Source organism: Geotrypetes seraphini, chromosome 11 (genome assembly GCF_902459505.1).
Source record: "Geotrypetes seraphini chromosome 11, aGeoSer1.1, whole genome shotgun sequence".
NCBI classification, from domain to species: Eukaryota; Metazoa; Chordata; class Amphibia; order Gymnophiona; family Dermophiidae; genus Geotrypetes; species Geotrypetes seraphini.
The window spans coordinates 22,043,501-22,060,088 of record NC_047094.1 but is presented as its reverse complement, the minus strand read 5'-3'; the positions used below and the strand labels follow the sequence as shown (position 1 = coordinate 22,060,088).

General features: G+C 45.5%; 1 protein-coding gene across 3 annotated transcripts in view; it reads right to left on the bottom strand.

Moving 5' to 3' along the window:
- The window catches only part of PDGFA (platelet derived growth factor subunit A), an 88,401-nt gene extending 72,298 nt beyond the window's left edge, over positions 1 to 16,103 (bottom strand). The window contains exons 1-2 of one of the 3 annotated variants that reach the window (XM_033914893.1): positions 15,999 to 16,103; positions 12,633 to 12,729 (exon numbers count right to left, since the gene is read on the bottom strand). In XM_033914893.1, the coding sequence (XP_033770784.1) occupies positions 12,633 to 12,729; positions 15,999 to 16,001 (100 nt within the window). In that variant the 5' untranslated portion in view covers positions 16,002 to 16,103. Of the gene's footprint in view, positions 1 to 12,632; positions 12,730 to 14,246; positions 14,782 to 15,998 lie in introns of those variants that run through there. The other 2 variants (XM_033914892.1, XM_033914894.1) reach the window with 2 other exon arrangements.
- Positions 16,104 to 16,588: the final 485 nt, after the last annotated feature.

The window sequence follows — 16,588 nt, the reverse complement described above, 5'->3', positions numbered from 1 at the left end:
TCTGTTTGCTGACTGTGTGAGGTTAGATGTACATTGTTTTGCAGTGTCAGGCTTTACTTATTTATTTTGAGGTGTTTTAGTTTTTTTTTTTTTACTCTTTTTTAACATAAAGCCCGAGAGCCCGTCTCGACGGGTGCCTTTAATGCAAAGCTGGAGGCCCGCAAGGACGCTCATCGGGGGAGGGGGCTGGGTCAGGGCAGGGGCTAGGGTAGATGGGAAGGAGTGGATTTTTCCCGCTGCGAGAAAAACTCAGGATTGGGGGAGGCCGTGGCAAGGGGGACGACGGGATGGAGATAAAGAGGGGGAGTTCAGAGGACCCAAACGGTCACCGGGTCCTCCGAGGCTGTATTCCCGCCCGCCCATGATAAAGTTCCGGGGGGATAGGAATAGCTCGGGGGGGGGGGGGGCGGTATCCCGAGCTTCTGGCTGCTGGGTTCATCAAGGGATGAGCGGTGGGCCAACGGGGAGCCGTGCCTGGTGGGTCGGATGACCCTGGACAATGGGGCACGTGGAGACATGCCAGCCCTAGGACCCTTGCTAGTACGGCGGGGGGTCAGGGGCCATTTAATTGTTATAGTAGCTCAGGATCAATATGTGTTTTGTTTTACAATGATTGTTAAAACAAGGTTATAATATATTTAAGTTATGTTTATTTCAATAAACAGGGCTGCGGCCAGGTTTCGCCAATAACCGTGTTTGAGTGTGTTATTGAGGCCTGGCAAAGGATATGGGTGAGAGGAGGTTTTGTTTTTTTTTTGGGGGGGGGAGAGCGGGTCGCTTCAGGTTCCGCTGTTACTGTCTCTTTTCTATGAATTACCGCGGGGTCCTTTTATCAAGCTGCGGTAGGGGTTTAACGCGCGTAATACCACACGTTAAAACCGCCTGCCGCGCTAGCCGCTAACGTCTGCACTGAGCAGGCGTTAGTTTTTTAACCGGCCGCGGGGGTTAGCGCGTGATGAAACGTCCGACGCGCTAACCCCGCTAGCGCGGCTTGATAAAAGGACCCCTTGTCTCTTTTTAATCTCTGATAATAATATTTGTTGTGAATCGCTTTAACGGCGTTTCTTCCAAAGTGGTATAATACGTTTTAAATAAACAAACATAAACTTCATTAGCGCATGCTAAGTTTTAGTAACAGGGCTCTTACAATATTTGCTAATATTATTAAAACAGCCAGTATAGAGTCCAAAGTTATTTCTTATTATTATTCATATGACACTACAATATCCGAAATCCAACTTTTTCCATTTGCGACTGCTTTTCTTTCACAAGCTTTATCACAGAATATTTCCATCCTTAATTATAACTTGAGGAAATCTAGCCCAGAATTACTTTGAACCTTTATTCCCCGGCGATTTTGCGGTTTTAAATTCTTATTTATCACATCAAAATGCAGCAAGGCAATTGACTGCCTCGGGCCAAAAAGATATGAAGCCACATACAAGATCCTCTGTGTTTCTACTTCTCTCAGAAGCTGCAACCTCGGTCTCAGTTGCCCTGCCAGGCCTGGCAGCGCAATTCATTTGCACAGCAACAGATGTTGGCAGATAAGCGCCAACTGGCCCAGACAATCTGCCCAGTTTACAAGGACTTAGAAATGTTAAAGCACCAATATTCGTAAAACACTGCAAAATTTAAATGCAAGAGCTTTCTTTTCAAATAAGCAGACATCTTAACTTCTCTTCTTGTGCAATACCATTTCTTTGCCTACACAAAGTGAAGAAGAGAAGATTTCCTGAGAAACAGAAAGCCCCCATTGCAGTAATTATCCATAAGAGAAAGGTAGAAGAGGGTGTGTGAAGGAGACAAAAAACCCAGATGGGATTTCTTCTATAGACACAACATGAAAAGAACCCTGGGAATTCGGACCTGTACAGTTCATATTTCCAGAGCTAAGCGTAATTTTAAAAACTGAAAGATAGGCCTACATCTGGCTTTTGTACCATTTCATCACCACAAATTAACATATTTTGCATCATTTATAGTAACATATGAAGGTATTCACATCTTTATATTTTTTTTCACATTCTGCAGCCTAAAAAACAACACACTCTCCTGCTGCACTGTTGGACGAATGGAAGGGAGAGGAGGGGAGGAGCAACGTCGACTTTTTTCAATCGCGCATAAAACATGCCTTTCTCTCCAAAAAAACTACTACAAGTCAGGTAAATCTTGTAATTTGTTTTTAATGTAAAATTTAATCAATTTCAAAATGTATTAATGTGGGGCGGTTGTTTCATTGATCTACACTATACTTTCAACTTGAAATGATAATTACAAAAATATTCAAAAACTAATTAAGAGGCTAAAAAGTCTTGACTGCTACGTCTTCACACCCTATGTCAAAGTAAACCCAAATTATATCTTGGTTCCTAAAATTGCTTAAAAAGCACCAAAATAAGTTAAACACAGCCAACAGTAACTGAATGGATTTGAACATCCCTGGATGAAGACTCAAGCTTTTTCTACTATATGAAATGAATTTGAAGAAAAGGTCTAAACTTGTCAACCATGGAGCTGTTGAAATAACTCCAGTTAGACTATTAAAAAAAATAAATAAAAATGTGAATGTGCTTGAATTTCCTTTGAGGCACCATCAGTGCCATCACTGTAAAATGAGATTAGTTCGGCACCATCTTCATCAAGCCGTCCCTCCAAAGTCAGTGGCCGTGAGTTAAGGAAACCGCTGAGGAAGGTCACTATGAGGCCTAAGATTTCTTTAAAAGAGCTACAGAGGCCTCTGGCTAAGTCTGATGGAAAATGCTTGCTGTTCAACAACTTCCAGATTGTTCCATAAATATGGCCTCTGTGAGAGAGAGTAGAAAGAAGGACGCTACTCTTGTCACGTAGCGTTTGCAAAGCACCTGAGGAACATTGCAGGCTTGTGAAAGAAGGATCTGTGGGCTGATGAGACCACAGTGGAACATTTTTGCTCCCAATGCTAAGCAATAGGTGTAGCATATAACAAACATAGCATGTCATCCTGCTGGTACCATCTCTACTGGCAGCATTATGTGGCACAGATGCTTTGCAGAAGTAAGGAAAAGATGGAAAAATTATGTTCTTACCTGTTAATTTTCTTTCCCTTAGACGCAGCAGATGAATCCAGAGACCAATGGGATAGCACACTTCTACCAGCAGGCGGAGATAGAGAAACTGATTAACAGGTGGTCCTATTGGCTGGCACTCCTCCTGTTTATCTAGTATAGCTCCTTGCCCAAGCATCCGTAACCATCAATAGGCATAGCATGGGGAAAAAAAAAACTTCTTTCCCATAACAAATCTCAAAATGCAATAATACAGAAAACAACCTGCCATAATAACAAACTGCGAAAGTTGCAAAAGAAAAAACCGAGAGACAATATCCAGAAAGGGTGGGGCTCTGGATTCATCTGCTGCGTCTAAGGGAAAGAAAATTAGCAGGTAAGAACATAATTTTTCCTTCCCTAGCAACAGCAGCAGATGAATCCAGAGACCGATGGGATAGCACACATCTACCAGCAGGCGGAGATAGAGAAACTGATTAACAGGTGGTCCCTTTGGCTGGCGCTCCACCTGTATCTCCAGTATAGCTCCTTGCCCAAGCATCCGTAACCATCAATAGGCATAGCATGGGGAAAAAAAAAACTTCTTTCCCATAACAAATCTCAAAAGGCAATAATACAGAATACAACCCTCAATAATAACAAACTTCGAAAGTTGCAAAAGAAAAAAACCGACAGACAATATCCAGAAAGGGTGGGGCTCTGGAGGTACTAAGTATGGAGAAATCCTGGAGAAAAACCTTGTTCCAGTCTTCCACAGACCTGGGAGTGGGGAGAAGATTCACCTTTCAGGAGGAAGATAACCTTAAACACAAACCAAAAACAAACAAACAGGGCAGTTCAGCTGTATCTTATCTGGTTCAAGGCTCTCAGTGGGTTATTACCCAGTTGTCTCATGGGATCATTTTATATTTGCCAATAGAAAACATCTACGTGATCTTCGGCTCTTCAATTTTCCTTCTGTAAAAGGATGTGTGTATAAACGCTTCTTTAGTAAGATCTTAGCGTATCAGGCAGCATTACGGGATAAACAAATTAAGATGTATCTTGCTAGCTCTACTTCTTCTTTGGCATTTAGAAAATTTATGAAGATTGATCTAGTTGGTAAATATTTTAACTAATTAAGTGTGTTTATACCATGTATACTTGTATTTTAATTTTTGTTAACCGCACAGAACCGCGAGGTAGCTGCGGTATATAAGAAATTTTGTTATGTGTGTGGTTCTTGAGTAGCCCGGTCAAGCCTTAGTGAAATCCATAGAAACATAGAAGATGACGGCAGAAAAGGGCTACAGCCCATCAAGTCTGCCCACTCTGCTTACCCACCCCCCTGTCTATGCCCTAATGACCCAATTTCCTTATCTTGACCCTCGTAGGGATCCCACATGGGTATCCCATTTATTCTTAAAGTCTGGCACGCTGTCTGCCTCGATCACCTGCACTGGAAGCTTGTTCCAATGACCAACCACTCTCTCTGTGAAGAAATACTTTCTGGTGTCGCCATGAAATTTTCCGCCCCTGAGTGAAAGGGAAGGGAAGGGAATGGGGACTTGTATACTACCTTTCTGTGGCTTTGGCACTGGGGGATTAAGGCCCAAATTCTGTATCCGGTGCCTATTTTGGAGGTGCCCAACTAGCTAGGTGCCTATCTAAATTAAGCTTTTTAAATCAGCAATAACTGAAACTTAGGCGCCTATCAAGAAAGAGCGATTCTGTAACGAGGCGCCTCTAAAAATATAGGCGGCCTTCAAAAAAATAGGCGCTATGCATGTTGGGCGTGGCTATGTGTTAAGCGCCTCGTTGCAGGATCGCTGGTCTTAAGCGTGCTTAAGCCCTCACATAGGCGTCTAACTTTTAGTTGTGCCTAGAGCTGGCCTATATCTTGGGCACCTCCAAAATAAGTGCCGCTCAGCGTGATTCATTAAACAGCACCCAATTCTACTTGAATCGCGCTGAACGGGGCCTAACTTTTGGGCCCTTAAGTGACTTGCCCAGGGTCACCGTGGAGCAGCACTGGGATTTGATCTCGCAACCTCTGGATGCAGAGGCAGCAGCTCTACCAGTGAGCCACACCTTCAGTCTGTCCTAGCATAGCAATTCTTATGTGAGCTGAGAATAGGACAATCAAGCCATTGTGACATCACTGATGAGGCTGGCTCTTAGGCACTGGTGGAATGAGGCATTATGACATCATCATCTCAGCTCTGGAATGTTGCTACTCCTACTCTTCAAATTTCTGCCTGCTACTTGGGACCTGAGTTGGGCTTGATGAAAGGGAATAGGGACTTGTATGCCGCCTTTTGTGGCTTTGGCATTTCAAATCAGTGGACACTGGAGGATTAAGTGACTTGCTCAGGGTCACGTGGAGCAGCACTGGGATTTGATCTCGCAACCTTTGGATGCGGAGGCAGCAGCTCTACCAGTGAGCCACACCTTCAGTCTGTCCTAGCATAGCAATTCTTATGTGAGCTGAGAATAGGACAATCAAGCCATTGTGACATCACTGATGAGGCTGGCTCTTAGGCACTGGTGGACTGAGGCATTATGACATCATCATCTCAGCTCTGGAATGTTGCTACTCCTACTCTTCAAATTTCTGCCAGGGTCACGTGGAGCAGCACTGGGATTTGATCTCACAACCTTTGGATGCAGAGGCAGCAGCTCTACCAGTGAGCCACACCTTCCCATGGACAACAGAGACAATTTCTCAAAATATGGTTACATAGCGCACTGGTTTTAACCACAAGAACTGTGCACCATTAAGGCTTTCAGGAAGAGAATCTAAAGCTCGGACAAAGGTTGTGTCCATTTTCTGCTGTCACTGGAATAAGCTGCCATTTTTGGATCATTATAATCACTGAAGCTACCTACGCTCTCCAAAGGTTGCCTAAATTTAGGCACCAAAGCAGTTGAGGGCTAAGTGCATATTCTATATCACAAGATGTTCTAACAAGATGGCGGACAGTTAAGTCATCTACTGTTCCGTCTCCTTCCGACTACTTTTTTATTTTTTTCTTTTCTTTTGTCTTTTATAATTTTTATTGTTGATTTCTAATTTTTGCTTTTGTCTTTGATCTTAGTTTCTTTTTCTGAGTTTATTTTCCTTTGTTATATATTTAGTTTTCAAGTTAAATTGAAGCTGAAACCGTGGATTGAAGACAATGTTTTTATTTTTCTTTTTTTTTTCTAGTTTATGAATTATTTTTAATCTTATTCATTGTTTTGCCACTTGTTTTTGTTTTGTTCTATTTCTATCATTTAAATTTCTCCAGAATTCTTTTGTTCAACGGTTCCTCCTTCTGCATCTATTCCTTTCTCTCCTCTCTTCTACCTTCCAAAGTGCATAGTTCAATACAGTCTTGTTAGAATGTTTATTTTCTTATTTTTCCTCTATATCTACTTTTCACTTCTTTATTACTCTCTAGGTACTTTAGTTAGATTGTGAGCCTTCGGGACAGTAAGGGAATTTCTAAGTACCTTTCTTACTTATAATTTTAATGTATATTTTCTGTAAACCGCTTAGAACAGGGGTGTCCAATGTTGGTCCTCGAGGGCCGCAGTCCAGTCGGATTTTCAGGATTTCCCCAATGAATATACATGAGGTCTATTTGCATGCACTGCTTTCATTGTATGCTAATAGATCTCATGCATATTCATTGGGGAAATCCTGAAAACCCGACTGGATTGCGGCCCTCGAGGACTGACATTGGACACCCCTGGCTTAGAACCTAATGGATGTAGCGGTATATAAGAAATAAATTACAATTACAAGGAGCAGCACTGGGATTTGATCTCACAACCTCTGGCTGCAGAGACAACAGCTCTACTAGTGAGACACATCTTCCCCCCTAACATGCTTTCTTCCAGTAGAAAATCTAGACATCTAGATTCCATTATACCAGTGGTTCCCAACCCTGTCCTGGAGGAACACCAGGCCAATTGGGTTTTCAGGCTAGCCCTAATGAATATGCATGAAGCAAATTTGCATGCCTATCACTTCCATCATATGCAAATCTCTCTCATGCATATTCATTAGGGCTAGCCTGAAAATCCGATTGGCCTGGTGTTCCTCCAGGACAGGGTTGGGAATCACTGCATTATACAATGCTAAAGCAGCCTAATATCAGACTTACATCTACGAACCCGCGGTTACATCAGCGGATGGGGAGCCAATGAAGCGACTTGAGCAGAGGGGTAATATGAGCACAGTGACTCTCTCACGGAATACGAGACGTGCAGCAGCATTCTGAAGGGACTGAAGGGGGGTCCGTTAGGTGACCAAGGTCAGGAGCGAATGTCGAAAAGCGTTAATGGCATCATGGCCTACTTCAGACGAACTCATTTAGGCCAAGAAAACCCTGGCCTACATGGCAACGCACCTAAGGATTCAACGCCCGACGCCACCTACACATGTTTACACACCGCAAGGCGCGATTCTGTAAACCGTGCCTAGCGGATGATTGACAGCCGCCCCTAACGGCACCGAAGACCTTAGGCGCCAATAGAATCAGGCCCAAAATGCACACGAAGCTATTGCTCTATCCAAGGGCACTCCGTACAGAGCGCCCTTTACAAAATACTAGCTTAGCGCGGATCCTCACGGCACCTAACTTTGGGCGCCATTTATAGAATGTAGTCCTGCGTGACTTACGCAGAACCTTACAGAACAGCTCTTAAGTCACCCTGCTGCCACTTACGTACAAATGCTGACTCATAACGACTCTCATATTCCATACATACACACATACAAGTGGCAGAGAAATGCGAGTGCCCGGTTATAATGCCGGCAAAAAAAATCACGTTAGCCACCTGAACGCTATGAGGCGCGTAATCAGAACTTTGAAACCACCATCCAAAAACCCAGCTAAGTCGGCACTTCGATGTCCTAATAGCCGGGACGTCCCGAGTGCTGATGATCAAAATCAACTTTCTGGACGTTCAGCGGCACTTTTAAGCTGCTGAATGTCCAGAGCTCAAAGAGGCGGGTTGGAAGGTGTGTTAAGGGTGGGCTTAGGCCTGGACATCCTGCAGGGATCACCGAAGCTTTCCAAGGACTGTCCTAGGCAGAACTTAATACGCAGGAGGTTTGGTCTGTTTTAGTTGCGTCTAAGTTCCACAAAGGTGTCCAAACTAACAAGACTGGAGGGTTTAAGGCATGACCTCCCCTTACTCCCCCAGTGGTTACGACCCCCCCCTCCCACGACCCAAAGAGGGGGGGGGGGGAAAACAGTAGGCTTCCCATCAGCTGATCACGGCGGGGGGATTCCCATCAGCTGAGCCGGTTTTGGTGCAGTCCTGCCAGCTCAGCTGATCGTGGATTCCCCTGCTAGGATCAGCTGAATTGACAGGGAGAAAAATTAAAGTGTCTGTCCCTCCCTCACTCCCAGGATGCATTGGGAGGGGGGAAGGCCTGTCATTCTGAGCACGCAGCCCTATAGGCAGGAGGGAGTGGGCTTCCCTCCTACTGATTTGGTACAGGGCTGTTGAGGGATGTCGGGGGTAGGCGTCTGGGGATGTCGGGGGGGGGAGGGGATCAGTGGGTGTGAGGGAGGGAGAGACACTTTTTTTTTCTCCCTGTTGATTCAGCTGATCCTGGCAGGGGGGGATCCACGATCAGCTGAGACGGCAGGACTGCACCAAAACCGGCTGATGGGGGATTTCCCCGCCGCGATCAGCTGATGGCCTTTCAGACAAGGTAGCTGGGTACATCTGAAAAACTTGCTTTTGTGCGTTTTTCATGTGGACGTTTTTATATTTGAGAATAGCTACAAAAGATAAGACGTACTAAAGGACCAAGACATCTACATAAGGTCGATCTCAAAAATAAAGGACAGATGTCCGATTGTTTTGAGAAAGGACATTTTCTCTACTGGATTTCTGGATGCTTTTTTTCCAAAATGACCAAATTAGACGTCCTATTGAAAACGCCCCTCTATCTATATAAGGGTCAATATAAGCTACTTCCAGCCATGGGCTGACTTAATCTTGGATATTCAATGCCAGAGCAAATGTAGTTCCCGGAATGATACATCTGGCAACCTGGAAGTTAACCGTGCATCGGCTGATAGACCAATGCCTGTTTAACTTTGCATATAAAGTTTTAAACCCTAACTTTATGCAACTATTGAGCCGGTTAGTGGACTGAATATTGTCGCTAACCAGCTCTGCCCTAACTCCACCCATGAACTGCCTTAACCTAGCTAGTTAACCCTTTCAGGACCATAAGGATCGTAGGCCAATTTTTGTGGTTTTGATGACATTTTTATGGTAAAAAGGGTTTGCAGATGCCAAAAAATTGATTTTTTTTTGTGAAATATCATTATTTTTATTTTAAAAAATCACACTTCTGGCTTATGGACAGTGTGGCAAGTGAATCTTCTCGTCAATCTGGCAACGACGCTAATGAATGAATGTCGGAACCGGTTTGTTTACATAAAGGCAGTATCCTATGGAATCCGTACATATCAAATTTAGAACTGTAGACTATCCCAATCAAAATTTATAGGATTTTAAAGTTATGGGACAAATATGTCCCTTGGTCCTGAAAGGGTTAAGAGCAGCAGTTCCCAACCCTGTATTAGAGGATCACAAGCCAGTCAGGTTCTCAGGATAGCCCTAATAAATACGCATCAAACCGGTACCCCGACAAATCCACACAGGATAAATGCGCCCCGACAACTGCGCGCACGAGAATTGCAGCCCGTCGGATTTGTCAGTGTACCATCTGGAAGGCCCCGATTTGCTCAGACTCCTCAGGCCTCGTCCCTTGGGAGGGGCTTGAGGAGTCTAAACAAATCAGGACCTTCCAGATATCCACTAAAAGGGTTCCCAAAATCATGATTAAAACCTAACCCTAACAGGAAGTGAATGTTTTGAGTGTAGTGAGTGTAGTGGGAGCTTTGACTCGCGGCTCCTGATTGGCGAGGCCCGACTTTAGTACAGGACGAGGTGGTCGGAGCATACCGCGAGTGATTTCCTTCACTCGCTGGCACTCCAGCTGCCCTCTCTTGCTGCCCTCTCCTGCCCGGTCGGAAAATACTGCGAATGAACGGGACCGTGAATCACGGACCACAAAATTCGCGTGGGAGCACTGTATTACATTATTATTAAAACTTAGCCAAAAGGAAAGAGTTTTTAAACTATAAAGAGTTTTACTTCATGCAAAATTGTCATTTCTTTAATAAGACATTAACTATTTTTTCTGAGGCCCTCCAAGTACCTACAAATCCAAAATGTGGCCCTGCAAAGGGTTGGAGTTGAAGCCCACTGATCTAGCCCAATATCCTGTTTCCAACAGCGGCCAGGTCCAGGTTACAAGTACCTGGCAGTACCTGATTATTCTTTTAGGTTGAGAGTTGCGCGGGGACAGAAATCCCACCCATCCCCGCCAGGATCCTCTCCGTCCCCGTCAGGATTCTCTCTGTCCCCATCAGGATCCTCTCTGTCCCTACTCATCCCCACAAGGAATTATTTTCATCCTCGCCCGTCCCCATAAAAAGCAGCAATTACTTCTGACAGGATCATCAATTCCACAGTTTCTTTTGTGTTTGCGCTGCTGTTTTCCTTGTGGAATCTCTTTGGTGGAACCCTTTTTTTGTTTTCTGTTCAGGTAATTAACTTATAAACCCCCTCTTTTACTAAGGCTGACGTGTCCATTATATTATATGGACGAACCCTGTTTTCAAAGCCTTCCATCCCCGTGGTAGTCCTGATGGCTAGAGGGAGGGGGGTCCCCGTGGGTTTGCGATCCCCGTTCCCGTACAGACCTCTAGTTGAAAATGTAGAGAATATTATATAAATCAGTAAAACAAGCTCCCACTTTAATGCACTCTGAGATGTGTTTTTCAGACAGCAGAACATACGAGTATATTTTTATGAATAAAGGTCAGATACTTTTTGAACAGCCCTGGTACAAAACGTACAGGGATGTGAAGACTTTTACAAGGGACTGTCAATCTACAGCAAAAATCTATAGGAGACACAAGATACCATGGAATAGCAACAGAGTACGGAGAGCCTGGCTTCTTCAAAAGAAAAAGTCGTGTGGAAGAGCCATTTCCAGTTTTCTGCAAGACGTAGGGCTCCTTTTACTAAGCTGCGGAAGCGTTTTTAGCACGCGCTAACCCCTGCGCTATGCGGAAAAACTACCGCCAGCTCTATGGAGGCGTTAGCGTGCCCTAAAACCATTAGCGTAGCTTAGTGAAAGGAGCCCCCCTAGAATTTATAATTCTGTTAATAGTTTTCAAAATGCAAATATCCGCTTTTGAGAAAAGGAGGCTGATCTTCTGCTTTAGACATGGCAGAAGCCAGACAGGATCCCATCAGTTTATAGTCTGCAGTAAGATCAGCGGGAAGGCAACTTATCTCCAACTGAGGTTTGCAAAGTTAATGGTGCACTATAACCCAAGAACCTACATAAAAAACCTTCAAACGTAAAGCTCCAGGTGCAGACTAATTTGCATTTCAAAAGATGAGTTTATCTTCAAGCATTTTCCTTAACAGGTCATTTTTGTTTTCAATACAGGGCATCACCAAAGTGACTATTTTCCCGGGGAGGACCATGTTCCTACTCCTCCACCTTCCCTGATTTTTTTTTTTTTTTTTCATTCCATCCACTTTACATTACAGGCACAGTAAGAAACTAGTGGAATGTCCAAGGGGAGTGTTATTTGGTAAACCTGCTGCTTGTGGGGTTTTTGGACAAGGAAGAAGCATTTTATTTCAAAAGGCACGTACGATTGGTCATAAATGCATTTTGCAATATTGGTTACAGAAAGATCCTCCTAGTTTTTGGCATTGGAGGAACCAACTCCATCGTTTAATTTTATTTGAGGTTTGGGAGGTTCGTACATTTCCTAGACGAACTCATCTCTTTGAAAATTTGGGACCCCTATATTCAAAATCTTTCCTCTAGAGCACGGAGTATGATTCTTAATGTTTTATATTGAAGCTTTGAAAACATTTGTTGCATTCCAACATCTGGTAATTTGCGTCACCTTCCATTCTGGGGGAGGGGAGGGAATAGGAGGGATGATAGTAATATGTATGGAAATTCTTGAATTGTATATTTGTTTAATTCATTCATTACAATGTTAGAATTGGAAATAAAACAAGGGGGGGGAAGGGAACAAGGGGAGTGTATAGAGGTATGAAATAGGTCATATGGAAATATATTTTGGAGGAACGATAGCAATATGTATGGAAAAATTAGAATTGTGAATATAATTGTAATGAACATCTTATTGTATTATATTATTGTATATTTATTTGATTCCTTCAATAAAATGTTATAAATTTTAAAAAAAAAAAACACCTGAAAGAACTAAAGAACTACCAGAGCCCTGCCCTTTTGAAGTCCCCGAGATAAGATCGCGACTGCATTTTCTGCAGCTGGTTTGACTCAGCAGCAGCTGGATTTCGGGTCCTTCCACTCGGTGCCTTACGTAATGCCAAGTCATTCATAACAAACAGAAGCCGAAGAGCAAACCGGGTCATTCTCTGACCAAGGTGCCACCCTTCTCTGGAAAAAAAAATCCAAAAGAAAAAGAAGGGGGAGGAAAGAGTAGGAAGGAGAGAAAGGGAATTTACCTACGGAATCAATCTCCAGGAGGCGCTGCAGGTCGCTGATGCTTTTAATCTCGCTGTGAGCCAGTTTCTCGAGCAGCTCCTGGGGGATCTCCGCTTCCTTCACACGCCGGGGCGGAACAAGAAAGAGAGAAACAGTCGCGTTATTCCCACTTCTGCAAACAGATGTGCTCTCTAACATCTGGCAAAGCCTGACTTAGGGCGAATCTGCCTTCAGGGATCATTAGGATTCCAGAGGCAAATGCACCCCCGACCTATAACTCCCCTTCCCCTGGTGTGGGACTGACTGCTTTCTGTATCGAGAGACATCGACAAGGGAACTGTCTTGAGCCCCCTCCCCTCCGTGGCACTCTCTGTAAGGCCGATTAAAAATATCTGTTCGCGCGACATAATCTGGAAGACGGTTTCCCTTATTAAAAGTCTCCCAGGGCAATAAAATAAAGTTTGCAAGCTAGTTAAGGTTCTAATCCCCAAAGGCCTCAGAACATGTCCTCTCTTCCCCTCCCCCTCCAAGTCTGTCCGGGGCCCCCCAGGGATGTAACGCCTAAGGCGAGAAACCTTCCCACAAAAGTTCATCTGTTCTGCTTAGGAAGGGCTCGGTCTCATTTTGCGCTGGGGAGTGCAAATTTAAGGCAACTCGCCCCAAACGATCAGATTCAGTAGTCCGAACCACTCGGCTCCCGGCGGTGGCCAAATCTGAGCAAAAACATGTCCCAACAGTTCTCCTAGGTCAAGCAGGATGAGTCAGCCACATAGGGGTGATGTCCCATCAGCTCCCAATGTGGCTGACTTATCTTGCTGTCCACGGAGAACCTACGTTACAGGTAAGTAACTACACTTTTCCCGTCTCTCTTCTAAACTGACCACCAAGATAGAAAGAGCTGTGCCTTGTTAACAGGTTCCTTCTCTACCTAGTGCTCTCTGTGTGCCTGGCCTTTCTTTAAAAGTGGCCACAATAGTACAAAGCGTTTGGGGGGGGGGGAGAGAGTTGTGTCATAGTCATAGATGCCGGTGCTCTTATCTCAAAATGTTTTTATCACCACTTGCCCCACAAATACAATGGAATTCTGCTTTTTTTAAATTCTTTCCTGGCAAGGTCCCCTGTCATTTCCTCTCTCATTAAAAGAAACGTGCCAAATATTTCCTTTCCACCTGTTATTAATCCCAGCGGAAAAGGAATAATGTTACCCCTACTTTTGATGGAAGGCATAGGAATTTCCTGCAAAAACAGCATGCAAAAGGTTTTAAAGAAAAAGAGCATTATCTTCCCTGGAGGCCGCCTTGAACCTTTGATTTCAGAATCTAAGGCGGCTTACACTATTCTGTATTACAAATTGCATGCCCCCCCCCCCCCCCCTACAATGGATCTGCTTCCTTATTAACAATTTAGCCTTGCAACTTCTTGCCAGCACACAGAAAAAAAAAAATACAGTGCATGCAACAGATGTAGAAGTTATTAGTCTATAACTTAAGCGAGCCAAGTGCTGTGCACCTGTAATCTTTTAAAGCCCTTGTTATTGCAAGGCTGGACCTTAACCTGCAAAGTCACAAGCGCACCCTATGTAGATAAGCAGCTATTTGCAAGTGTCAGCGCGCGCGAAAGTCCTCCTCACCTACCTCAGAAGTCGCAAAGGCCAGGTAGCCCAGGGCTATGAGCAAAATCCGAGCCCAGATCCTCATCGCGTCGGAAGGCGCTTTCCCCCGCAACGAAGAGCAAGGTCGGGACGTAGGAGCTTCAGCCCGGCTCCTGCCGCCGGACGATTCAGTGGCATCTGGCGCGCGAGGCTGCTTATCCGTGGCCAAAGCCGCTTTATCCGTATTCTACAGTGCAGCGCGGAAAGGGGCGCTAGGTCTCGCGCAAAGCAGCGCGCAGCCGATTTCGCCCTCTCTCTCTCTCGCTCTCTGTCGCTGCCTCCGGTGCACGCGCGCCGGCGCGCTCGCGCCCTCGGATCCGGGGGGCTTCTCGGATCCGGCGGCTCCGCAGGTTTCTGGGCAGATCAGAAGCCCGGAGGGAAAGCTGAGGAGCCCGTCCGGAACGCGGCCAAAACGCCCATCACCTGTCTGGGACGGCTAGTTCCTCGGCAGCCTCATTAACCCAAATTAAAAAAAAAAAAAAGAAATCAAGCAATGTCTTCCTTTGCACTAGGTTAACATTTAAAAAAAAAAAAAAAAAAGGAAGTTTGTCCGCACTTCAGTAAAATGTTTGCAAAACGCCTATTGAAGAATGCAGATCGGCTCCCGAGTCCCCTCGTTGCATCTGAAATGCTTAAATCCCAGGGCTGGTTCGGCTTAGATTATGCACGGAGGAAAGAGAGAAATAGTCCTCCCGGGCTCTTGGCGGCTCCCAGCTCTTCTGGAGCGAACGGCCTGTGGCGTGTGGAGTGCAATCATCATCCCCAGCAGGAGATTATACCATCGCCACCCTCCCCTGGCGCCTCCCTTTCTCCCCTGCGCTAGGCAACGCGACCCCCACGGAACAACAAAAGTGGTGTGGGCTGCTTTGCGACAGGCCCAGCGCCCGCGAAAGGGAAACCTGCCGGGCAAGGTAGGCAGGAGCCACAAAGGAAAAGGGGGGTGGGGAGGGGGCAGCTCAGATCAAGGGGGTTAACGCGCCCCCCCGCGGAAGAGCGGATCCGTCGCCTCTGCCGCACTGGGTGGGTTCCATCCCCTCCTCCTCCTCCTCACTGAGGCTTCATTGCAGGGCTCAGCTTGCTAAGGCTTCTGCGCAGAGACCTAACCTTTCAAGGCTCTACCTTGCCTCGCGTTTAAGAAGAAAAAAAAAGTGCGCGATCGCCATGATTCGAAGAGATGGGCTTTTTTTTTTTTTTTAGCAGAAGGGAGTTTTCGACGCTGCAAGATTTATTTTTCAAGGGGGGGGAGTTTTAATTGGACTTTTCTTTTCCCTCCCCGATAGCTCTTTTTGCACGTACATAGATAGACGGGCATTAGCGCTATAGACGATTTCGTCTTTACCGCAATGTTTCTAAAAGAGCGGCCGAACGGGCTGCAGCGGGTTTCCCATTGCTTTCGGGAGGAGGGGGGGGGGAACCCATCAGAGCTGCACCGACTTTCTTCCTAATTTGGCCAACGTCGGTGGAAAGAGAAATAATGCCCCCCCCCCCCCTTTTGAAAAAAAAAATGGCCCCGTCTACACAGCCGGCCGTGAATATTATCCGGCCCCCGCCGGTTTAGGTCTGTATCTGCCCACTATAGTCCTCCCTGGGCAGTGAATGATCAAAGGCTGCCATTTCCTCTGCACGGGCACCTTTTTTTATTTTTTTACTTTAGCTGCAGACAATGCAAAGGTAGATTTAATAGCTGCCATTTCAACTGATCGTGAAAAAAAGCATTCGAGCAATGACCTCGCACCATAGCTAACAGGTCCGGTTAGCAGCAAGCAAGCACCTTGCCCAATGCCCACTTCTGCCAGGCTGCCCACAGACCCTCAGCTATGTAGCATACAGCACCGGGCGGGCAGGGGCAGAACTGGAGCTCCACAAATCAAGCGGCCACGCCCCCTGTCGCCTGGGACACGCCCGTTTCTTTGCATGACCACGCCCTTCTCTCCCCCCTCCCTTGAGTTCCCTAATGAAATCAGGAGTAGGACTTCATCCCTAGGGCAAAACTAGGAGGACTGGCTTAATCTTATTGTATTAGGGTTCTTTATGGGATAGTCCTGCTCTGGGTTCTCCAAGGGGAGTAATTTTTGGTAAGGCAGCAGCTTGTGGGGTATTTGGCCAAGGGAGATGTCTTTTATTTTGGAAGGCATGTATGATTGGGCATAAATGTATTATATGCAATATTGGTTACAGAAGGAATCTCCAAGCTTTTGGCATTTGAGGAGCCAGTTGCATCGGTTTACTTGTATTTGAGGTCTGGGAGGTTCCGCGATCTAGACGAACTCGTCTTTTTATGCAGATTTGGGATCCTTATATTCAAAACCTTTCACCTAGAGCAAG